The 25,156-nt window shown below is 44.3% G+C and overlaps 1 protein-coding gene across 1 annotated transcript; it reads right to left on the bottom strand.

Moving 5' to 3' along the window:
* Positions 1–1,233: 1,233 nt before the first annotated feature.
* On the bottom strand, positions 1,234–25,010 carry CSDE1 (cold shock domain containing E1). Its single transcript, XM_063178151.1, has 20 exons — positions 24,903–25,010; positions 21,161–21,597; positions 17,138–17,336; positions 15,715–15,824; positions 15,304–15,396; positions 14,696–14,793; positions 14,465–14,546; positions 13,999–14,127; positions 13,715–13,840; positions 12,247–12,459; positions 10,479–10,619; positions 10,233–10,391; positions 9,587–9,694; positions 8,628–8,803; positions 8,139–8,251; positions 7,370–7,489; positions 6,979–7,157; positions 5,868–6,031; positions 4,612–4,744; positions 1,234–2,664 (listed from the first exon to the last, which is right to left on the bottom strand). Exons 3-20 carry the CDS (start codon positions 17,334–17,336, stop codon positions 2,617–2,619), a joined length of 2,391 nt encoding a protein of 796 aa, XP_063034221.1. The 5' UTR covers positions 21,161–21,597; positions 24,903–25,010; the 3' UTR covers positions 1,234–2,616.
* Positions 25,011–25,156: the final 146 nt, after the last annotated feature.

Here is a 25,156-nt window from a genome sequence, read left to right as displayed (position 1 = left end):
CGGGATACGGCGGGATACGGGAGGGACACGGGAGGGACACGGGAGAGATACGGCTGGACACGGGAGGGACGCGGAGAGACACGGCTGGACACGGGAGGGACACGGAGAGACACGGCGGGGCACGGGAGAGATACGGGAGGGACACGGGAGGGACACGGGACACGGCGGGGCACGGGAGGGACACGGAGAGACACGGCGGGGCACGGGAGGGACACGGGAGGGACACGGCGGGAGAGATACTGGACACGGGAGGGACACGGCGGGACGCAGGCGGGACACGGGACGGAGACGGGAGAAACACGGGGCACGGCGGGACATGGGAGGGACACAGGAGGGACACGGCGGGACACAGGAGGGACACGGCGGGACATGGGAGAAACACGGGACACGGCGGCACCGGCACCGCGGCTCCGAACCGGCACCGATCCCGAAGCACGGGGCTTTAAATGGCACCGGCCTCGCAGCGCGGAGCTTTCAAGGGGGAACAGCACCGGGCCCACGGCCCCGAACGGGGAACGGCACCGGGCCCGTATCCCGGGGCTTTGAAAGGGGAACGGCACCGGGCCCGTATCCCGGGGCTTTGAAAGGGGAACGGCACCGGGCCCGTATCCCGGGGCTTTGAAAGGGGAACGGCACCGGGCCCGTATCCCGGGGCTTTGAAAGGGGAACAGCAGCGAACCCAGCCCCTGTGGTTTTTAAACTGGGAATGGCAGCGAACTCTCGGAATTTGAAAAGGGAATAAAGTCCAGATTTGTGCTTTTAAGAAGCTGTTGATGAGCAGCTGGAGCTGAGCGGTTCTGGGTAAGGGGCTGCAGAGGGAGCATCCTGCACTTGGATTGTTTTTTGTTTTAAGTGACCCCAATCCAAAGGAAGGGTCTGGCTCAGAGCCTGGGAAGGGAACTGCAGCTGGGGGATCACAGCTCTGACCCTGCTGCCAGCAGCCCCCGCCAGGGAACAGAACTGAGCCGGGCACGGATGAGCACAGGGAGGGCAGAGCTCATAAATGGGGTGGGCACTAATTAGAAGTGATGTAATTTGTAACCAATGAATGTCGCTGTTGTTAAAATGCATAAATAGTGTAGGGTAGATGATGGGGCCTTTCAGAGTGGAAATAAACCACAGAATTCCATCAGGGTGGTGTGACAATTGGAGGCACCAGGATGGAGCCTGTGATGGGGACAACACAGGTCTAACACAGCCCCTGCTGAGGAAAGAAGAGGCTGAGCACAAGGCTTTTTTCAAAATCAGTAAAACTTTATTCTATTTCCATTCTTTGCCATTAACAGAAAAAAAATTGGAGAAAGCAATGTTTTGTTTTACAAAGATAATGCATCTCCCAGAGAAGAAAACCCTAAATTGAGAATAGAGGTAACATGAAAAAAAAAAAAAAGAAAAAAAAAAAAAAACCAAACAAAAAAATTAACCAAAATAATAAAAAACAAAACAAAACAAAACAAAAAAAAAAAAAACCAAAACAAACCCAAACCAAACCACAGTACTGCCCTCTATTCCAAAAAGTAACTCCTGATCTTTTTGGTTAAAGTAATACTTAGACCAATCATTCAGTTTTCTTGCTTGATAAAGTGTGACTGGGGAAATGGAGGGAGGGGGGCAGGGAAGGAAAAAAAAAAAACAAAACCAAACCAAAATAAAATAAACCAAAACAAAACAAAAAAACAAAACAAAAAAAAAAAAAAAGCACACAGACATCAACTAGTCACCTTGATGAAAGTCTCAATACAGCTATGGAAAGCCTAAGTATTTATTCTCTTACAGTACACTGGGTGCCGGCTGCAAAAAGAACAAAAAAAATGTATCCACTTCAGGCACAACTTCTTTCTTTTTAAATTTAAATCAGTAAAAGAAACTGGGTTTAGAAGCTGCAGTGTTCTAAGCAGCAGCAGATTTGTGCATTGTTTTAAATATATTTAAATTACCACACTGATGGCACACCTCAGCCTTATGAAATTCTGCACTGTCTGTTCCAGAACACTACAAAATCCACCGACCCTGGGAGAGACTTGCACTGAGCTCTAAGGACTGGCTAAAGGAGTCAAGTTAAATGAACTAGGAAAACACTGTAACATTTGGCCATCAACTCAAGGTATCTGAATGTTTGTGGAGATCTGATAGAAACAGAACTTATTCCACCCTCACACGTTCCTCAAAATTTGAGCAGAGTGAGCTGAAGTGAGTCTTCCCTTCCACTTGGGAAGGAAGATAATGCAACTGAGCACTAAGGCATAATAAACCTTGGCCAAAAACAAGGATAAAGCATAATAACTGTAGTGCAGAATTCCACAAGGTCTGCCCGAGCAGAGCTGTCTATGTTTACTCACAGAGGCAATGGAGATTGCAGTTACCAGTTGCGTTAAATGCACCATTCAAAACAAGCTTCTAAAATGTGATACTATAAGGCGCCACCTTAAAGTTCTCCAGAATGCAACTGTGCAGAAATTTAAAATGGTTTCGTAAATTTAATTTTAAACATAACATGAGAAGGTGTTAAAACTGGTGGAATAGCTTCTGAGAATTTGGAGGAAGGGGTGAACAGGGAGATATTCAGTACCCTTCGGCAGCCCCACCGCGCGGCCCAACGCCGCCGTGGGCTTGGGATCAGTCTATAACACCAGCCTGGCGGATCTTTCTCTCTGCACCAAATCCCTGCAAGCAAAACAAAACACACTTTTAGCATCACACAATCATGAAGTCATTTAGGCTGGAAAATTGTCACAGATATATTTTATAAAAAATCGAGAAGATTCAGCTTCTCCATGTTTTGCTGCTTTGGAATGTGATTTGGAGAATTGTTTACCCAGTACGTGAAATTGGTTTTACTTGATGACCAATGACAGCCACCTATAAGCTATGAGCCACCAATGACAGGCTATGAGCAGTCACAAGATTTTATTATCATTCCTTTCTATTCCTTTCAAGCCTCCTAATGAAATCCTTTCTTCTATTCTTTTAGTATAGTTTTAGTACATAATTTTCTTCTAATATTATATAATAAAATAATAAATCAGCCTTCTGAAACATGGAGTCAAGATTCTCATCTTTTCCTTCATCCTGGGACCCCTGTGAACACACCACCACAGAAAATGATAAAAGGTCTCCTCATGCCAGGTCTGATAAGCTCTTGGAGATCTGTATCACACCCAGGATAGCTCAGCTACCTTAGAAGGCATAAAATCAGCAGGATGGCTTCTGTGGTAGTGCTGGAAACAAAAAAGTTTTAATAAAAGGCAAAATAACAAAACTCTTTACCAAGAAAAACCAAGCCAGGTGCAAGAAGTTCTTGCTCCTGGTAAAACACGTCACAAAAGCGAAAAGTTTCTTTGTTCTCCTCTTTTGCTAGCAAATTGCTTAGGAAAGACTTTTTGGTTTCTATCCAATTGGCTATCCTTAAGTTTGAGGTGAAGTCCCCCAGGTCCTATGAGGTGTCTTTTTTGCTAATTCAAGAAAGAAACTTCTGGGCTTTTTTCCTTTTTAACAAGACAAAGGATAGTTATGTCACTCCATCAACAGGAAACACATTCCTATAGGCAAAGGGCTTTAAAAATCATCAACTCCAACCGTGAACCTGGCACTGCCACTGGGCTTTGAGGCAGAGCCTGGTCTGTTCCACCCAAGCAGCTCCCTTCTAATTAGTCATGTTTGTCTTCAGAAACAGAGACAGCAGCAAAACAGGTTCTCTGGGGTGTTTCTTTGCAGTCCAAACACAACAGAGATTCCAAACACTTCTCTCCTGCTTATCAAGAAGCGCCAGTACGTTGTGTGAAAGCCATGTCTAGGTAAATGGGCTTCATAGGTAAACAGACTTCAGTTGCTACTCTGATGTTTATAAACAAAGAACAAACTACGAGAGCCAAGACAAACCATGACAAAAAGGTTCCAAAACAGGCAGCAGTGGGTTGCTTCTCTCCTGTGTACTACTCTAAAGCACAGAGCACAGCACTGACAAAGGGCACAGTGTGATGGTGTTCGCAGGGTCTTAGGATGAGGGAAGAGACAAGGATCTGACTCCATGTTTCAGAAGGCTTGATTTATTATTTTATTATATATATTATATTAAAGCTATACTAAAAGAATAGAAGAAAGCTAGCCTTCTGATGAAATCCTAAGAATAGAAAAAGAAAGAAGGAATAACAAAAGCTTGTGTCTCAGACAGAGTCCAAGCCAGCTGACTGTGACTGGCCATTAATTAGAAACAACTGCATGAGACCAATCACAGATGCACCTGTTGCATTCCACAGCAGCAGATAATCATTGTTTACATTTTGCTCCTGAGGCCTCTCAGCTTTTTAGGAGAAAAAAATCCTAAGAAAATGATTTTCCATAAAATGTGTCTGTGACAGACACAGAGCACACACAGCACTGACACAGGGCACACACAGGGCACACACAGGGCACAGCACACAGCAGTGACACAGGACATGGCTCACAGCACTGATACAGGGCACAGCACTCAGCACGGACACAATCCACCCTCACACAGCACCGCTCTCTGCAGAACAGCAGCAGCCCCAGCTCAGACCCCTGACAGAGGCAGCACTGTGTGTTTCCCGGGGCAGGCAGGCCCTGCAGCCCCTGCCCTGGCTGTGTGGGTACCTTTGAGTTGTCGGGGCCCCGGGGCTGGCGCAGCACCGTGAGCCGCGGGGCGTTGGCATCGTCCAGGTTGATGCTCTTTAGGCGGTTCACGAGTCTATCGGGGCGCGGAGCAGCCACGGCCTTGGCGCCTTCGCTGCAAGAGAGCACACACAGGGCAGGTCACCCCGGGCTGGCCAGGGCACCCCGGGCTGGCCAGGGCACCCCAGGCTTCACAGGCCTTGGGCACAGTTATTTATTGTGCAGGATTGATGCTGGGTGACAGCAGACCTGGCTGATGGGCTGGTCCTGCCCCAAACCTTGCTGTCCACACTGCACTCTGCACTAGAGGAGCTCAGTGATCTCCAGAGGGTGTTCTTTAGGGAGCACAGGTCTTGTATTTACTCTCGTGCACATCTAACCAATGTTTCCTAAGTTTCCATTGCCCAGAGAAGCTGTGGCTGCCCCATCCCTGGAAATCTCCAAGGCCAGGCTGGATGTGCCTTAAGAGCAACCTGGGATAGTGGTAGGCATCCACAGCAGGGGTGGAACTGAGATGGTTTTTTAGGTTCCCTTCCAACTCAACCCATTCTGTGATTCAACTGCAATAATAAAGGCTTGCAAGTTGCCAGCATATCATGGCAGAGCATTAACATCTCTGAAGATAATGGGAACACAGAATTTTGAGACAAAAACATTAGCTTTCTGTTATTACTGAACTGCTATCTCAAGCTTAAACAAAATACAAATTATGCAGTCTTCTTCAAGTGTATATACAAAAAAACCCCATCACTTGTAAAAAATGCCATGCCAAAAAGAAGAGTCTCTAAAACATGAATTTTCTATTTAAAAATTAAAGCTGCTCTTCAAGAAAGAGATGGCAGCACTGTGGAGTGTGCTGGCCAGTGGCCAGCATCCACACAGGAGAGCCATCACTTTCCTTATCATTAACTTCCACTTGCAAGCCTGTATCCAAATTCCTGCTACAGGGGGAGTTTAAGAATAGGTTAAAAAGGGAACGAGCCATCTGTAATTAGGAAGAGCTGGGAGTGCTGCTGCTGCCAGCACTGGAAGAGCTGGGAGCTCTCAGGTGTCCTGGAGGCAGCTGGAACCCAGAGCTCCTGCTGCAGGAACATCCAGCTCAGGCAGACCCAGGCTGCAGGGCCCTGCTGGGATGCAGACACTGTCCAGGGTCACTCCCTCAGGCAGACCCAGGCTGCAGGGCCCTGCTGGGATGCAGACACTGTCCAGGGTCACTCCCTTCCATCCCAGAGCCTCACCAGACACGCCACACGTTACAGGCACTGCATTTTCCTGTGCGCTGGTTCAGGATTACGGAGAACTCCACTTCATCCCCAGCCTGGAGCTCCACACCATCCTGGACTTCTTTGACATGGAAGAAGAGCTTTTTGCTGTCACCAACTTCATAGTTAATGAAACCAAACTGAAAAGCAACACATCACAACATTACTAATTTGCTCTGCTCCAGACAAAGGCAGTAACTTACTCATCACTGTAGTTTAACTACTTCTAAATAAAACTTCAAAACTGTGGTGCCTACTAGAACTGGAAATGCAATTTCTGCAGTGATAAGAATATTCTGTCTAGAAACAACACTTCTGGAAATCCTTCCTGGCACTGTAAAGACACATTTAAATCCTGAAGTCTATAGAACAAGTTCTGAAAACTGCCCCCAAGGGCTGGCAGTATTTAACCTGGCAGTCCTCTGTATTAAACAGAGAGGAGCAGTGCCCCAAGCTCTGAGACTCCACCCTGAAGTTACACAGCAGCAAACACTCAGTTTTAGGCCTGTCACTGGGATAAGAAGCCATTTACTTCTGTTTTCCATTCTACTCATGTACAAGCCAGGAATACTCATCCAGCCTCTCCATAAATGACTGGAGATTAGTGCTGCATGGTATCTGTAAAAACAGACAGCATTTGCAGCATTTAACTTTTTAATCATTCCAAGATGCAACGAGGGCAAAGATCAGCCTTTGCATTTCAGATGTGCTCTAATCACTGACTGCTCAGTGCTGTGAAGAAGCTTCTTCCAGAAGCAAAGTACGTGCATCTTTTGTTTGTTTTTCTGAACACTTTTTACACACTCTGTGCAGCAGAAACCAGTTAGAGCAATTTCTAAGACATCTCAAAGCCAAATCTTCAGAATTATCTGCTGCCCAGCAGTTCTGATGTTTCAGCACCCAACCAGGCTCTGAGCCCACCTTTACTCAAGTCACACCAGGGTGGGTTACACCACCAGATCCCTGGAGTCCTGAGCAATGTTTGGGCACAGCTGCCTCAGTTCCAGCACTGAAGTGGTTCTGAGCTGCTCTGTGCCAGCTGGAGCAGTGATTTCCATGCCCAGGCCCTGGTGCCAGGGTCACTCACCTGGTCCTTGACGCACTCCACGGTGGCCCTGCGGAAGGGGGTGATGTTCACAGCCATGGTCTGCGCGTTCTGACCCAGCACACACAGCTGGAACTTTACTGTCTCCCCCTTCTGCAGACAGTCACCTTTGTTTGCCATGCCAACAATTCCAAAGGGATAGACCTCTCCTTTCATTTCACCTGGGGGGGAAAAGTATGAGACAGAACTGAGAGGACTTTGCCACTGATGTCAGATTTCAAATACTACAAATCAGCTAAGCTGTGTGGAGAGAGTTTGTAGTGTGAATAAAATCCTCAACAGCTCTTTTTACAGTGCATTTAACTTGTGAATGCACTGTAAAAAGACCTTGCACTTGTGGAAAGAACCCTTAATTAAAAGGAACCAATCTTACCATCCTCCATGACTTCAATCATGCCCTGGTACTCTGTCTGTGTGGGATCTACACTCCTCAAGGGACGAATTACTTTACCAGAGTAAACAGTTGGATCAGCTTCTTCAGTGATACCATTCACTGAAAAAAGACAGAGAATAGAGGAATGGGATGTTTTAATCATAGTTTATTTTAAAACTGATTTATATAAGTGATTCAGATTGACCTGAGTCAATACTTTGCACTACATGATAATGAATCAAAATCACACTGATATACCATACATGGAAGTAGAAAAATTTTTCTCAAGAAACTTAAGATCAGGAAGCTTGAAAAGTAAAATCAAAGTGCTTCCCTCCTTTCTCTTCCACATTCCCTACTCACTTTAGTCATCCAATAATCTTCAAGACTGAATTTCCCCCCACTCCCAAGTCCTCAATACCCTCTCCCATTTGCCCTGCTCCTGCAATCTTTTCCCCTGTGAGGAACAGCACAATGAGTGCAGGTACTGATCTGGCCAGTTCTGCCATTCAGCCTCCCCTTATAACCCACAAGTGAGGGGGACTGAGGACACTAAAGGTCCACAGAATTGCTACAGTGCACAGAACTGTTGGTCTGTGCTTGTGTGTTCTCTGCAAACACAGGCAGCAGCTTTCAGGGAACCAAAGACCACCCCACACTGAGCATCTTCTTGCTCTCAGCTCCAAGTGTAAATGGATCATTAACAAACTTTAACCCCCCTGCATGTGCCAAGAGCCCCGCAGATAGAAAACTCCAGGTACAGCCTTACCTGCATGTGTTTTGTTTACTTTCTCTGCACTAACTTTGTTTCCTTTGCCTTTTGACAAGCTGTATTCCACAGTGTCTCCAAGTTCCAGGCTATCGATATCACCACAATATTCACTACAGGAACAGAATGAGAAACAGTTTTCCTTTATTTACATGACAACAGTGTTGCTCACCCAACATCCACATCAGTTATCAGAAATTATTTAAATCCCTCATCGGTTCACAAAGAACTTCCATTCAGGAAAACGGAGCATTTAAATACATAACACAACTGGATTTCTTGGCTGGGAATTAGAGGCACAGAACACCAGGACTGCTGACTAACAGGAAAGCTTGAACCAGTCCAGCAGAGATGATAAATAAAACTGTAGATATTTAAGCATATATATAAATATATTATGTGTGTGTAAAGTGCAAATGGGTTCAAAACTCCACACCATCCCACTCCCCCCAAACAGACACATAACCAAATAATAAAACTGTCATTCACCTGTAGTGGAAGAAGATCTCCTTATCATGATTGGCTGTTTCAATAAACCCAAAGTTATCTTTCAGGGCTGCCACATAGCCCAGGAGCCTCTTGGAGCTGTAGTTGCGTCCCAGCATCCTGACAGAAACAGCCGTCTGCAGCCCGGTCCTCTTCACCTCACACACACAGAACTCAACCTGGGGGGGACAGGGCCATCAATACCACACAGAAAGAGGCAAAGAAAACCAAACACACTCAGTACCAGACAGAAAAATGCAATGAAAACCAAACACATTCAATACCAGGCAGAAAAACGCAATGAAAACCAAACACATTCAATACCAGGCAGAAAAATGCGAAGAAAATCATGACCACCAAAAAAAACCTCCAAATTAATTTTGAAGCTGTGCAGCTCTGCAGCAGCACCTGGTCTCTGCAGGAAAGTTATTTCCTAGTCAGCTTTCACCCCTTAACCATGAGAACCTTTCTGGCCATGGGGATCAGCTCCTCTCCCTACACTGCTCACCAGTGGCCCACAGTGGGATGTGCCTCACTTCACTCCTTGTTTCAGTTTTTACAGACAATAACCAGTAACTAGAATGGCTCCTGAGGGTTTTGCTCTTCTTAATCTCCAAACTTTTTCCCTTTCCATTGTCCCTCAGGCTAATATGCTCATGAGGGAATATTCTCCCTCTTCAATACCCATCTTAGTCTCTATGCTAATTAATTTCCTCTTGATAAGCAGTGTCCACTTAGTGATAAAAAATCTTTGTTTAGAAAGCACCATTTACACAGTAAGACACTATTTCCACCTGTGTATCACTAGGTTGGAGGGTATTTTTTACTCATTTAAACACAACATTCCAGGTGATACCACACAGATGTTTTGTCCTCCATTTGTTCCAAGTAAAGGCAAAGAAAAGCTCACACTCCACAATGCCCACAAGAGCATTTCCCAATAGTACACTTAATTCTCTTACCTTATCTCCTATCTGGGGATTAGTAGATCCTTCCACATCCTTGGCCTGGTAAGGAATGGTCAGTTTTACTCCACAGTCATCATACACAATTATTCCATCTTCAGCTTCCTGAAAACAAGAGGTCAGAATTCAGCAATCAATTCAGTTTCCTAAACACAGTTCAAGCACTGCTCACTGGAGTTTCAGTGGTTTTACAATAACTGCTCAAAACCACAACCAAACTCTGGGTAAGGAGATTTTAATGATGCCAGACAGTATTTTAAAAGGCAATGAAGTATTGCCACCAGTTCCAGCAAGCATTTGTTGGCACTTTTAAGTATTCTGGCATTGTTTAAAAAAGCAGAACAAAACAGTAAGGGATGCTTCCCATGAAACTTAAATAATTCTATCTAGAATCTTGTGTAGTGAGAGGTAGAAAGAAACTCCCCATCAATTTCCTGGAAATGATCCTCAACAACAATATGATCATTAATGATTATTAACAATATTTTTATTATCTTGTTCAGAGCAGTTAGTTTTCACTGACTGCTCTCATCAGCTGTAGTTCACTATACAGAATGAACAGTGCTCCAAACCCAGCTGAACTAGAGATTTTAAGGGATCAGCCTCAGTCTGCAATGGCAGGAAAGCAGAAGAGCAGCATTACCTTCTCTTTGCCTTTATTTGGGCTAGTGGCTTTGGCTGGAGTGGCTTCTTTGTCTATAGTGCCCACAAAGCGATGCTCTGACTGGGTGTGGAAGGAAACCGTGCCCTTGGGGAGCTTTTTGATCCTTATGGCATGGTTCCTTTGGGCAGACAGCATATCCTGGAAAAGAAATCCATCAGATTACAGACACACTGTGCAGAATTTCCTTAAATGCTGAGATTTTATAGGAGTTGAAATCCCACTTACAGGAACGACGGTGAACTCTACTTCATCAGAAATATGGAGCTGATTTCCATCCATGATCTCACTGAAGTGGAAGAACATCCGAGCATCCCTGTCCACACATTTAATGAAGCCAAAGCCATCCCTCATTGCTGCAATCACACCCTGCAACAGCCAAACCAACAATTACAGTTTAATCCTTGCTATGTGACACCTGTCCAGTTGCTCCATGGGTCAGGAGTGGGCAGAAAGGCCTGAATCCTGGAAAAACATCTGGTTTAAGCCATGTCCTTCCTTGCAAACCCTGCTGCTCACAGCCCTAGTCAAGCTGGAAGTTCTTCCCACCTCATTCCTGAAGTCAACTCCAGATAAAGAGTGCAATGGAGAATATTAACTCAAGGACTGAGGTTTAAGAACCTGCCAGTACAGGGCACACAATGGGGCAGCTCTGCAAACACTGTAACATTTAATATTCTCTAGGAGAATATTAAACACACAAACACACACTAAAAGTACAACCATCTATAAAAACAGGAAATAAAATGTTCAGAAGAAAGTTTAAGAGAAAAACCATCAGATTTCCAGTCACAAATGAAGGAATTATAAAGAAGCTGTTAAACAAGACTCCCATACCCGTGGGTGTGTTTTGGGAACACACTCCCATGTGACACAGGAGTTTAGTGACCTTCCTGATAACCACTAGGAATGGAATGCTGAGTGATAAACAGAATATACTGACAAAAACCCAAACCCTGGTCTGGGTTTGAATTCCAGATACTGCCAGAATGAAGGCAGAATTCATTAACACATTGCCTAAAACCCAGTCAATACAGAGTTTAGCAAGGCTTAGGACAAACTCAGAGGATCTGAATCACAGTGTACCTTTCACCTTTAGGAAAATTCTTCTCTTAAGCAGCTTTCACAAACTCCAGCAAACCACCCAACCTTCCTAGAAGCTGCCAACACTATAACCCCATGACAGCTCAGCTCAGGCAGGCAAGTGTATGTAGCCAGAGCAGAAATACAAGAAGTCTGTAGGATAAAAACCCAAAATCTCGAAGAATGAAGTCAAAACTCAGGGTTTTTTTAAAGTCAAGGGACAATAATTCACAGCACACTGATGTGACAACACTAACTGAACTCCAAATTGCAAAGGGAAGCAAAGTTACAGTCTAGCTGGAACAGAACCAACATTCCAAGTTACAGGAATGAAAGATATTCTGTAATGCTCATTAGCACATCCATCTTAGTCCCTGTAATCCAGAAAGAGTTTCTTGTACTGAGAGAATTCTGCTCTTTACCATCCTTCTGCTTGACCCTCAGAGATTGGCCAAAAAACTTGAAAACAAAAGCTCAGAGGCCCTCCTCCAATTCTTTACACTTTCCCCTATCTGAACCAGGGTAGTCCCAGGGTCTCCAGTTTTCCAAAGGAAGATGACTATTTCCCTCTTTAGACTCAAGTATGTGAATTTTAAACTGTCAGTTCAAGACTACATCACTTCTGTCTGCTACAGCCAGCCAGCTATCCTATCCAAGAGGGCCAGCTAAGCGCTAATTCCGTAATATAATTTCACTTAAATGTTAAAAAGTAGTTAAGACTTTATTCTTTTAAGGCAAAGATGCAGAGCATTCATTCTGAATTTTCTGCTTTGCTTGCACTGCAGGTCCCAGACCTGGATTTCAGAGCAGGCAATGGAAGACACAAGTGACTTTTATATTTATTGTAGAAGACAGCTCCAAACTCATTTCACTTTCACTTCCCTTCAAGAATTAGAAATATTTAGATACTTGCCATTTCTCTGGTTTCATTAGTAAACTGGAAAGTGTTGGGGAGAACCTCAATGTTGGTGGCTCGCTCCAGTTTGTCGCGCCTGTCCGTGGAAATGTTGAACCGCACGTGGTCGCTCTCCAGCAAGGTCACCTTGGATTTTGTGTCCTTGTCCCCAAAGGGAAGCTCCTTAGGAATCACAAAGTCCACTTTGATGCGGCCGGGTAATGGATCACTCTGGGGACAGAAAGCCAAGGGAAAGCTGAGTTCACCTGCAGGGCTCAGCACAGGGGTCCTGCCAAGTCCTGCTCTGCTCCACCTCCACCACTCCTCTTCTGGAACTTGCCCAATCCAAGGTGGCTTTTGGAGCTGTTGGTTGGCTTGAAAGTTTTTTAAGCCCCCACCACGTCCTGCTGAAGGAATTTTCTCTATTTGCTCTGGGGACAGGAAACCCAAGGGAAAGCTGAGTTCACCTGCAGGGCTCAGCACAGACGGTCCTGCCAAGTCCTGCTGGACTCAGCTCTGCTCCGTTTCCACCACTCCTCATCTGGAACTTGCCCAATTCCAAGTGGCTTTTGGAGCTGAAGGTTTTTAAAGCCCCAGCCATGTCCTGCTGAAGGAATTTTCTCTGTTTCTCTACTTGCTCTGGGGACAGAAAACCCAACGTAAACCTGAGTTCACCTGCTGGACTCAGCTCTGCTCCATCTCCACCACTCCTCATCTGGAACTTGCCCAGTGCAAAATGGCTTTTGGAGATCTTGGTTGGATTAAAGATTTTTTAAGCCCCAGCCATGTCCTACTTGAAGGAATTTTCTTCTATTTCTCTATTTGCTCTGGAGACAGAAAACCCAAGGGAAAGCTGAGTTGACCTGCTGGACTCAGCTCTGCTCTATTTCCACCACTCCTCATCTGGAACTTGCCCAATGCAAGGTGGCTTTTGGAGCTCTTGGTTGGCTGGAAATTTTTTAATCCCCAGCCATGTCCTGCTGAAGGAATTTTTTCTATTTCAAGAATGAAGTTTAGAACCATAACACTTCTAAAATGCAGGCACTTTCTTATTAAGTCTTCAAAATACCCCAAAGCTTCCCATACTCACCTAAAACCTCAGTTTTAGTGCTCATGAACACTCCTCCAAGTCAAACATTACAGCCCAAAAGCCTCATTAACTGTTAATGCTCACAAGAATCCATAGATCTGGCTTATCCCAGCAAATATTTTTCCCTTTTTCCCTAGTCTTCCTTTAAGGATATGTCTAACTCCACAAAAAATTATAGCAAGTATTTGGAACAATAAATTTGAAACATTAAACACATACTCCATCATGTACTACTACCCTAACTCTTTGAATTTGAAATTAAGAAAAAGAGTAAATCTTAATTCTGACATGATGCAGCAAAGAGGTACTGGGAAATGGGAACAAATGTTTCCAGTTATTGACTGGAATTCAATACAATCAAACCAGCATTACACACATTTAAGTGTTGAAATTCACCTGGTTTTTGCTGGGTACTTTTGGAATTACTTTGGTTACAGTTCCTTCAAAATGTTCAATGCTGATATCTTCAAAAATGACAGTTCCTTGAGGCAGCAGTCTAACATCTGTTGCAACTTCTTTACCCTAAGAGCACAAAATCAGTCAAACACCCAAAGAAAAGAGAGAAAATAACAGACATTTCCCAATGAACCTCCTCCCCCCTTTTTTAGAGCTGGGAAAGCAGAGAGCTGTGCAGTTATCCCCCAGGACCTTTGCTTCCGTTTTACTGGATTTCGTCTTACATTTCTGTCTTTGATTGTAAACTCCACATCATCACCAGGCTGTAAGGTTTCTAGGTCACCTTTAAATTCACTATAATGAAAGAATATCTCCTTCACGACATCACCTCTCTCAATAAATCCAAAGGCTTCCTGTCAACAGAAAAAAAAAAAAGTGTTTAATTAACCATTATTGAACATACCAATAAATCACTTGACAGGTTCTGGTAAACACAAAACAATCTCTGAATCCCAGCACAGCACTTCCAGGTGTACACAGCTGACTGCCACATGCAATATATAAACAGAAATAAATGGAACTTGCTTTGTTAAGAGGAGTATCAGTATCAAAGATGAGCTTTTTAAACCATTTCACACAATTTACACCTGCAGCCCAAGCTGTTAATAGCTCTAAACAACTTAAATATTACTTTGAACAGCACTCTTCAAAATAGCATTTAATTGTCAAATGAAATTTAAAATCACTTACTTTCATGGCACAGACTACTCCTTGACAGCGGGCTTGTTTCTTTTTTAATAGCATAATGTTACGAGCACTTACAGCACCAGTACTAGAGAAAAATAAAAAAAGAATAATCTGTTAACTCAAAACTGAAACAATAACTAAGATTGTATTTCATATCATAGTTCTTGGAATAGGTATAAATTATGTCTGACTATTAAAACAAAATATGAAGCCAGAAAAGCAATACCAACTTACTGTTTATTTGTATCAATTATAAAGTTTATTTTATCTCCTGTTTCCAGCTGTACATTTCCTTCAACATCCTCTGGGGTGTAAGTCAGGTAAAATACTTCCTGTAAATTAACATTAACTAAAGTTACTCTATTTGCAGGATAGTTGTTTCAAAGAAAGATGAACACAATTGTAATAACAATATCTGCTTAATTTAGTGAGAAAAACAACAATAATAAACATGGCATGCAAAACATTCTTTTTCTGTCGTGCTGTTTTGGTGAGTATGTAACAAGCAGCTTAAGTTGAAAGGTTTTGTACATGACCATTTTAAAAGCCAATTTCTACAGGTTAGAAGTTCACGATAAGGACACATGAACTTCACCAAGTTTAAAAGAGAACAATTATTTGGCTCTAGGAAGTTCTCCACAGATACAAGCAAGCAAACTGTCTAAAAAACAAATTTTTTTGTAGTAATTACCAAAGCATGCTTTTTTTTTTTGGCCAAAAACTGCACAGTTCAGTGCAGTGTCAATTATCTACATTAAATTGCTGTTTTTTGGCTTTTTTTTTTTGTCATAGACCACAGTGATGGACCAGTGAAGAGTTCAAGTAAAACACGCAAGCTTTACCCCATTACGTTCGTAGCAAACACTCCCTGTTGGACTTTGACCCGGGGCAGCTGGAGATTTACTCTCTAAATTGTGAGGAACAGCACACACAACCTACCAGTCAAAAAAAAAAAAAAAAAAAAATCCATTGCTAGTCATTTCAGGAGTGGCATTGTTGTACATAAAATGAATCTCTACTACACACTCAGCAGGGAATGCCACATTGCAACTTTAAATCTCACAGAACCCCTCTTGGCTCTAAGAATGTTTGGAGTCAAGTAAGAGCTCAACTGAACCTCTGAATTTTTAACAGAACACACTGAAATATATTTCAGTGTAATTATGGTAGTTAATACCCAGTCTCAATTAACCCAGTTTTCTGTACTGGAGAAAAGAATGGAAATGGTGTAGGTATAGAAAACAGGCACTAACTTGTCCGTTTATTCGTTCTTCAGGTAATATTTCTGGCTTTATCTTCACCAATTTAATAGCAATGGGTTTTCCAGTTCGGCGGTCAGAAGACACTTCAAACTCAACATCGTCTGCAACACAAGCAAACATGGCAATGCTGAGAGTTCTGGCTGGGATTGGGGTTTTTACAAAATTCACTAAATGGCTGAGTTTAATTCACTGCTGTAGCCAAACACAATCATGTAGAACTCAGGTCCTTTTGCTACATATGATTTGCAAAAATTTTCTGGTTATTCTGCTTATTATCTCCTGTTGCCAATGAAGAATTCCAGTGTAATTCCACAGCAATTCCCTCCCCGTGCCTTGCTCCCTGTACAGCAGACTCCACACTGAAGTTCAGACAACACAACAAAGGCCACAAAACAGCTCAGAAACTTCACTCTCATGGTGATTATCAGCAAGAAGTTGCAGCCTCCTCATGCTGAAAAACACCATCCTCAAACTAACCAAACAAATAGGGAGCACAAGAGGTAAATTCTCCCACAGTCTGAGTGCCTGCCTCCATCTCAGCTAGACAAGTTTGACCCAACACTGCACACGTTTGTACCACAAAGCTGCACAAAGTGCTGGGAAGGGCTCCCACCAGGAGCAGTGAATCTTTCACAGGTGTTTTCTTTACATTATCAGTGAAAAAGAACAGGTTGTGGGGGAGGAAAAGTGCTCTGAAGAATTTGTTTTGATTCTTATGACTTTTTTTTCTTTTAGTTACTTTTAGTAAAATCTTTATATTCTTTTAAAATTTAAAATCTACTTTACCTTTCTCCTAATCTTATCTAACAGCAAGAAATAAATAGCTTACTAATTAATCAACACAAGCTCACCACATTCACCAGCGCATTAATGAGGAAATCTCAAAATTAGCAAAAACTGAAATTAACAAACCAAAAACCACCTGGCCATCCTCAAACTAACTAACCAAAGAAACAGGGAGCACAAGAGTGAATTCTGCCACAGTCTGAGTGCCTGCCTCCATCTCAGCTGGACCAGTTTGACCTAACACTGCACCTTTCCTTCTCCACAAGCAGCACAGAGTGCTGGGAAGGGCTCCCACTAGGAGCAGTGAATTACTCACAGGTGGTTTCTTTACTTTATCAGAGAAAAAGAAAAGATTGTGGGGGGAGAAGTGCTATGAAGAGTTTGTTTTGATTCTTACTACTTTTTTTCTTTTAATACAATTTTCTTTATACCCTTTTAAATTTTTAAACCTACTTTACCTATCTCTCAGCAAGAAATAAATACCTTAATAATTAACGAACACTGACATTCACCACACTCACCAGCGCATTAACGAGGAAATCTCAAAATTAGCAAAAAACTGCAATTAAACCAAAACCACGAGAGCCCAGAAGCAGCAGAGGGGTTTTTTGTGCCCAAGCTCAGGTACCTCCTACTTTGAGCTCCTGCAGGTTGCCGTTGTACTGGGAGCAGTGGAAGAAGAGCCGGGCCTGCCGCTCCGAGCACTGGATGAAGCCGTACGAGGTCAGCAGCTTCTCGATGACCCCGGTCTCGCGCAGCGCTGCCGAAGTACCATTGGGGTACCCGTTGTGTCCATTGTTGTGGAGCAGGTTTGGATCAAAGCTCATCTGGGCCACACAAAGCAAACAATACTGAGCATCAGATTCCCTCCTTCCATCCTGTCCCATTTTATTTGCCATCTGTATGGCAGTTGTCTTCTGTTCAGTGGGCAGTTTTCCTTATCTCTCACACAACCACTCCTCCCTCCAGGAGGGATAATAATTATTATAATATCAGCAGATAGTTATTATTTTAATATTATTATCTGCTGATAATAGGCTATTGAATGTCACTGTATGACTGCTAACAACTACAGCATCCCATTGGGAGATGTGAGCCCAGAGGGAGGAGCCAAGCATTCCTACCCAGATATAATCTGGAGATTTCACACATTCCTACCCGGATAAAATCTGGAGATTCTGGAACACCAGCACAGCTTCTGCACTGGATTGCCCAGAGGAACAGCAGCTGCCTCTTCTTCCCCTGGATCTTCAGAGGCAGAGACTGCACCTTTCTCCAGGATCCCTGCTCCAGCAGAACCAGCCCTGACACTGCAGGAGGGCTGAGCCACAATTCCAATGGGACTGCTGCCAACAGCCTGACCCACAGGGTGTCAGGCTGGGTTCTGACTCTGGCAGTGTTGGTTTTGTTTACTGCATTGTTTATTTTATCTTTTTATTTTCTTCCTTATTAAATAACTGTTATTTCCTACTCCCATATTTTTTGCCTGAGAGCCCCTTAATTTCAAATTTATAGCAATTCAGAAGGAGGAGGTTTACATTTTCCTGCCTTCCTTCGCAAACACCTGCCTTTCAAAAACATCCCCACAACACAGTAAGAGCTTGTGTAGCTACTGACACCTTCCTAAAATGTGTTTTAAGAACGTTCCCAAAATGTGTTTTAAAACCACCAAAAGAGTTGAGCTTTTTTAACACAGTAATCCTTAAAATCTACACAGGCAACATATTTATAACACAAGCCAGAACTGTAACACCAAAACAAAGCTTGCTTAGAACAAAACAGACTTGTGGCATTTTTCAAGTATTGTACTTCAAAGTACTCCCACATTCACTGTTTCACACCAGAGCCTGAAAACATCTGAAGTATCTGCTCTTCCAAATTAAACAGGTGATTAGGAAAATGCAACAGTTCTGAATCAACGCAATTAGGTTCAAATCCCTGCATAGTTTTTCCCTAGTTCATGTGTTCAGCCTTTCATACTAAAAAATGCTATTAAGTAATTAAACAGTTTTGCAGTTATGGAATTAATAAGCAGAATTTAACATTCCTGTGGCATAGAAGCTCAAGTGCTAGAGAGACACAGAAAATTTGAAAATAGCACTAAAGGTGTAACTCCTAAATTAACTGCCATCTATTACAACATTTTATTTTATGGGGCATTTTTTCTTTTCAAGTCACAGATTCACCCTTGAAACATTCCCAATCCCTTTACCATTTCATTGGTTTGATGTACAAATCTCCTTTTTAAAGCAGAGCACTTGGACTTACAGGCTAGCAATTAAATCAGATGAAATGTATTGTACCTCACTGAACACTGCAATTCAAAATAGACAACTGAAGCACCCCTCTTCCCTCCAAACATCTTAAAATATACAGGATTGTTTGTTAGTTTCCAGAGGTTTTAATTTGGAAACAGAATGAGATTATATCAGTTCTCTGCTTTCTTGCTGCAACAAGCAGAGAGCTTAAAAATTACTCAGCAATGTGTTTAGTGGAGATAAAAGACACTTCAGCAACTTGTAAAAGGGTCATGTTTCTCACTCTAACACAGCCAGTGAGTTATTCAATGTATTAGAAGGCACAGCATTCTTATTCTGCTGTTTGGAAATCAGTTTAAAGGTGATTAAAGAGCACCAAAAAACACCTGCTGTGAAGTTCTTGGGCAGAAATCTTTGGGCTTGGAGACTGACATTAAAAAAATAAATTGGAAACAAGCACACAAAGTAAAGACTGTCAGTATTTTGACCTCCAAGAGGAAGAGGTCTTCTCCCCTCTTCTGCTTCAGACCCACATGGGGCAGATGTAAATGAAGAAAAACACAAATGAGAGAAGGTGGGGGAGTGATCTGAGGGGGCAAAAGGATCCCAGGACAGTGTGTAATGGTCCCCATCCCACAGAACTTCCACACCACACTGTTACCACCCAAGGCTCTCTAAGAATTCACTGAAATGTTAAATCTGCTGTGGTATCACTTCTGTAACACACACTGCTTATTTCCTTGCTCTGCATCTCACTTTTCTTTCCCTTAAAAACCAGTAACAATCCCATCATTCCAATCAATGCTGAACTCTTATTCTTACCTGTCCAACCTGCAATAAGTGGCATAAATCAATACCCTGAACATGTTTAGGTTATGAAATAGTGCCATGCAGAAAATAATGAATCAGAAAATTAAGAGACACGGAGAGCTCCAGCCCATCCCTCCTCAAAGGCCTCTTGCCAACAAAGGCAGCCATGGCTTTGTCCAGCTGAGTCCTGGGGACCTCCAAGGACAGAGGTTCCACCTTTCTGGGGTCACTGTTACCTCAGCAAAGATTTCCTTCCCCTCCTGTCCAGCCTAAGCTGCTCAAATGATAAAAGCCACAGCATCATATCTTTTTTATGCACTGGATTATGTTTAAAGGACATTTTCTCTGAGTATTTAACAAAAAACACTTGATAAAGCTGTTAAGATTTACTGACTAGTTCCTGTCAGCATCATGCCATGATAATAATCCTCATCTTTTGAGGAAGGCAACCCCAGGACACTCCACAGCAGAAAATGTCCTTGTGGGAACAAAACAGCTCAAGTGTTTCAGGCTATCCTAGAGTTTGAAATTCTTTTCAAAAATAAACTGGTCCTGCAAGTAGGGTGGCTGGAAGAAGAGAAAATGATATGTTATTATACCTTCTGCCAGGAGAATTACAGGCCAGAGCATTAACCCATTCTGGAAGCTGGAATGAGCCAAAGGCTCCTGTGAGTCACCAAATGGCCACCTCACCTCTGATACAAGGGAAGCAGCAAGCAGACACCCTGCCTCAAACATGAGCTAAAGTTACATCAGAGAGAGAAAATGGCAAAAATCTGGATTAAAACTTAGCTCAGAACAGCCTCTGCTAGGGTTAGAAAGCCACAGTGCTTCACCTCCTGCTCAGGCTACCCCTGCATGACATCATTTGAACTGTCTGAGTTTAAAGGAGCACAGCACAAAGAACTCCTCAATCCTCTAAAGCCTGACAACTTCAGTTCAAACAAAGATTCCTCAGGTGGCACTGAAACTTCTTGTACAAAAACACTATGAAGTATTAGCAGCTTTTCCAAATAATTGTCAAATTCCTACATCTTGTAACAGGAATATGAACTATTAACCCCATCAAAAGAAATACTTAGAGAAAGAAAAAAACCACCTGTGCTGTAAGATTAAGATACTACAGAGAAGTTATTTGAGAAATGGGATGGAACCACAAGCCTACTGATACTAGAAGAGAGAAACACCAGTTTCTCTCAAGGGTTATAAGTACCGATAATAGAACCACATGCAGCTACTATGAATTCACCACAATAAATGAACATAACAGCAAAGAGTCATGGAACCAATGAATGGGTGGAAGGGGCCTTCAATATCATCCTGTTCCACCCCCTGGCATGGGCAGGGACCTTCCACCCTTCCAGGCTGCCCGAAGCCCTGTCCAGCCTGGCCTTGGGCACTTCCCAGGATGGGGCAGCCACAGCTGCTCTGGGCACCCTGTGCCAGGGCCTCACTATTCAATTAATTTATTATCAAGAACTATTAAAAAAACCCCTCACCAATGCCACCCCCTTCTGTTAAAAACTGGTAAGAACCAAGCTCAAAACCACAGATACAACTCTTTCCCCACCATGGGCACCAACCTCGCAGTGATATTCAAATATTGCACTTTCAGTAGTATTTGCCGATTCTTCTGTTTCAGCACAAGTTTCTAAGGATGAAGACTGCTATTCTTTTAAAAAACAGAACAAAAGGAAGAGAGACAAAAAGAGAAAGAAAAAGATAGCAAAAGAAGGTGATCTATCAAGCTCTAGAGAATACAAGTGCTGCTGCCCTGGGCAGTTTCACTACAGCACTGGAGAAAACAAAGACTACTATAGCAGCGTCGGGACGTGCTCTTTTGAAGCTGTTGAGTAGGCACAAACTTCTTGTTTCAGATCAAGCCTTGTATCTTCTTCAGTGTAAGTTGCCTCTTCTTTGGTCTTGAGTTGTTACAATGTGGTATACTTAGATTCTTTTTCCTGATCTGAACTTGAAGCAGCAGTTTCAGGTGGTAAATTCTGTTCTGTTCCACTTCATACTGGAGAAAGGAGAAAGACACACACACTGAGTATGACTGTGAAGGAAATTCTCATCAAATCACAGAATGGACTGGTTTGGGACCTTAAAGATCATCTACTTCCAAACCCCTTTGCACATCAGTTCTAGGTCTTAATAATAGGAACATTTGCCCTACAGGAGGTTTAATCCATATTAATAAAAGTTGTTTTACAGATATATTTGGCATTCTCACTTCCAGTTGTTTTCCAAAAGATTGGTTGACTCCAAGCCAGTGAGATGGCATTTCCCACTCTGAACTTTTCAAACACACTTAGGCATCTCAGGGAAGGTCCCAGTGTGTACCATTAAATGTCAACTTCATTTTGATCATTAGGATTTGCTCCATCAGCAAACCTTAGTGCTCCTATCAATAACTTTATATTAAAGTGCTTGTTAAATTATAGCATCATTTATATAAGTGCTCACACAGATCCTCAAGAGGAGCAATAGGATGCATATACACATTGGAATTAAAATTTCCTGATTACTTCTGATCCAAAGTTAAGGACTAGTGATACCTGAAGCACATTTAGAATTGTATAAAAATTAACAAACTTCTCAATTATGTGTACAGGCACTGCATGTACAGTAACACAGAGCCATTCTCTGGACTTCTGAAACAGTTTTTGTAAAATGTTGATTCCATGTGATGATATTTGTGTAGCTAACACCAGGAGAAGCCTTTCTGCACCAGTTACTAATCAGCAATTAATTCCATCCTAAAGTTTTCCAGTGCTACTTTGTCTTTGCATGAGAAAAGCAGTTTCACCAAACTACACAAAACATAACTTTACAAAAACAGAAACCTTCCTTGAGAAGAAATCAAGTTTGGAGTTTGTTGTTTACTCAATGGATAAGGGAAAAAAAGGGAGGATATTTTTGTGGACAAAAGCAAGTGAGAAGCAAAATAGCTCCAACCTCAGAGATACACTGGCAGTCCTGCAGTCACCTACAGCCATGAAAACCAGAGCACAACTCTTCCCCAAATTATTCCACAAGTCCCACACCAAAAGAGAAAAATATGGACAGAGCCCATTTCTCCAGTGTGGCAGGAAAGTGAATTTCACAACTTACACAGAGCTTTGAACTCCCTCTGGTGATTTCAAAGAGTCATTTTAAGCGACTGAAACCTGAATGCAAAGACACTTCAAAGTCTCACCCTCACCCCAGTGAAAATGCTGAGTGAAGGCAGCTATTGAAAGAACCCCAAATGTGCAAACTCATCTCCAATTTTACAGAAGTTTGTATCTCAGTGATTTTCCCCAGCTGAAGCACCTCCTTCCAGAATTTCCAGTGAGTTTTCCTGTCACACACATAAAACAGATTAAATAAATTGGGTGAGGGCTGTTCAAATCTGGTGTGAAAGGTTTGCACTGAAAGATTAGATTATAAAATATTATAAATTAGAGGACGCAAAGCTGTTGCAAAGATAACAGTATCACTGCTTTTCCCTCACCTCAGCATTACACTGGGGCAACTGTTACCACAATCTTCCAGGACATGTTATTTTGGGGCAGCATTTCAGCTCTCAAAGGAGCACTCTGCATCCCAGGAACTGCTCAGACACACTTGGAATCTTCTCACATATTTTATTTTATCTCACTTAATTAGACCAATATTATTAGAGCTCTCCTAGAGATGTAACTCTTATCATATTGCATTTATCATTTTTTGGCCATAAAATATATCACTTTTTCATTTAATAATCAAAACACCTCATGTGATTTGATAAGACTAAAGCTAATTTTATCAGTCATGGAGTAAAGGAAGAAGCCTTTGCATTAAAACCCAGTCTGATTTGATAACAAGATGGGTTTACTACACTTAAGTTCTTTCAAAAAAAAAGCTCATCAAGCAATCATAACTCAAGCAAAAAGAAATCTCACTGTGCTCATCTGCCTCAAATTCCTTACTTTTTAATTCAGCTACTATAAATACTCCTCCAAATGGTAAACACCCTGAGCAGCTGCCCAGCCCCCAAGTCTCAGTGCCTTCTGCATTTGTGTATTTACAGCTCAAAGATTTAATGTAAAGACAGGGCTGGGCCCTGCTCCTGAGGCCTCTCCCGTGCAGATCCTGCTAAATGACAGCGGGTCACACGCCAGAAATCACCTAGAGAGCCCCACATGGAACCTGCCCCATGACAGCATTGTTCTGCTTCCCATTTTCTTCACAAAAAGAGGCAACTGCAAGGACATGCATTCTGTGCATCAGAGCACGTGCTTCCAGAAACAGCCTGAGATAAAATGTGATAAAGATAACACTTCATCTTCTCAGTGTGTACACAGATCTGCGGAGATCAGACTCCTCCATCTCTTTTCAGATGGATGTTGGAAAGCAGCACGGAGCTCTGGGCACCCCAGTACGTGACAGCTTTGAGACGAGCCACCACCACAGCAGTGAAGTCCTTTCTATGTCATGAAAAAATACATACATGGGGGGGAAAAGAATTAAAAACTGCCAAGGACATCTGTGAAGAATGTATGGAGAAAAAACCCAAAAAAGTCGTTAAAAGAAATATCGGGATTTTTTAAGGGTTCTGCGGTGCGGACACGAGCCCCGCGCTGGGTATCGGTGCGTACAGCAGAGAACCGGCCCCGGACCGACGGAGCCGCCCAGGCCCGGTCCCCGCCGCGGCCGCGCTCGCTGCGCTGCACCAAGATGGAGGCGGCGGAGCGAGGGGCGGCCGCGCCGAGGGGCGGCGCCGGGGCCGCCGCCAGCGGGGCCGCCGTGCGCGGGGGCGGGCGGCTCCGGCCGGTGACAGCGCCAGGGCCGTTCGGGCAGGCCGGGCCGGGGGGAGCGCTCGCCCCGCACACAAAGGGGGGCGATGGCGGCCTCTCCCCGCACACAAAGGGCCGCGGCCGCGCTGCGCCGGGCGGGGCCGCGCGCGGCACGCCGGGAGCCGCCGCCGCCCCTCCGCCCGCACGGCCCCGCCGCCCGCCGGGGCCCGGAGCCCCCGCGGCGCCGCCCCCTCCCGGCGCGGCCCGCGAGCCCCGGCGGCTCCCGGCACGGCCGGTCCCAGCGCGGCCTCGGCGCCGCCGCTCCCGGAGCCCCGCGGAGCGCAGCGCGCACCCCGCGCCCCGCGGCCGCCGCTCCATCCCCGCACCGCCGGCCTAGTAGGCCGCACCCCCCAACCACCCCCCCCCCCCCCACCCCGCGCGCAACCCCGGCGGGGCTCTGGACGCGCTGCCCCGGTACGGGCGGAGATCCGCGGGCGCAGGTCCCGCGGCGCCCGGAGCCCGCCGGGGCGGGCGGGGGTGGCGGCGGCGCCCGGCCCGCACTCACCCCAACAGCTCAGCGCCCCCGCTCCAGCGCCGCCATGAGCAGCACGGCACGGCACGTAGGAGAGAAATCACGGCGCTCTCGCGAGAGCCGCCCGCGGACGGGGGGGGGAAGGGGCGGGGCCGCGCGTGCGCGCCAGGAGCCCGGCGGGTGGCGCTCGCGGGCACGCGCCAGAGGGGAGGGGGCAGTGAGGGCGGCAGCGCCCCCGTGCGGCCCGGGGAGAGAGAAACGGCTGAGGGGGGACAGAAAACGCCGGG

The sequence above is a fragment of the Melospiza melodia genome, chromosome 28 (genome assembly GCF_035770615.1).
Source record: "Melospiza melodia melodia isolate bMelMel2 chromosome 28, bMelMel2.pri, whole genome shotgun sequence".
NCBI classification, from domain to species: domain Eukaryota; kingdom Metazoa; phylum Chordata; class Aves; order Passeriformes; family Passerellidae; genus Melospiza; species Melospiza melodia.
This window is presented reverse-complemented; position numbering and strand designations above follow the sequence as displayed.

Bases quoted from the DNA above. Each gene is read 5' to 3' on its own strand.
- CSDE1 (XM_063178151.1), bottom strand. From the start codon at position 17,336: ATGAGCTTTGATCCAAACCTGCTCCACAACAATGGACACAACGGGTAC. The intron at 14,794-15,303 runs GTAAAGCTTGCG...GTTAATTTACAG, and splicing joins TTTGCTACGAACGTAATGGG to GAAGTATTTTACCTGACTTA. The intron at 7,158-7,369 runs GTAAGATTGGTT...TTTCCCCCCCAG, and splicing joins GATTGAAGTCATGGAGGATG to GTGAAATGAAAGGAGAGGTC.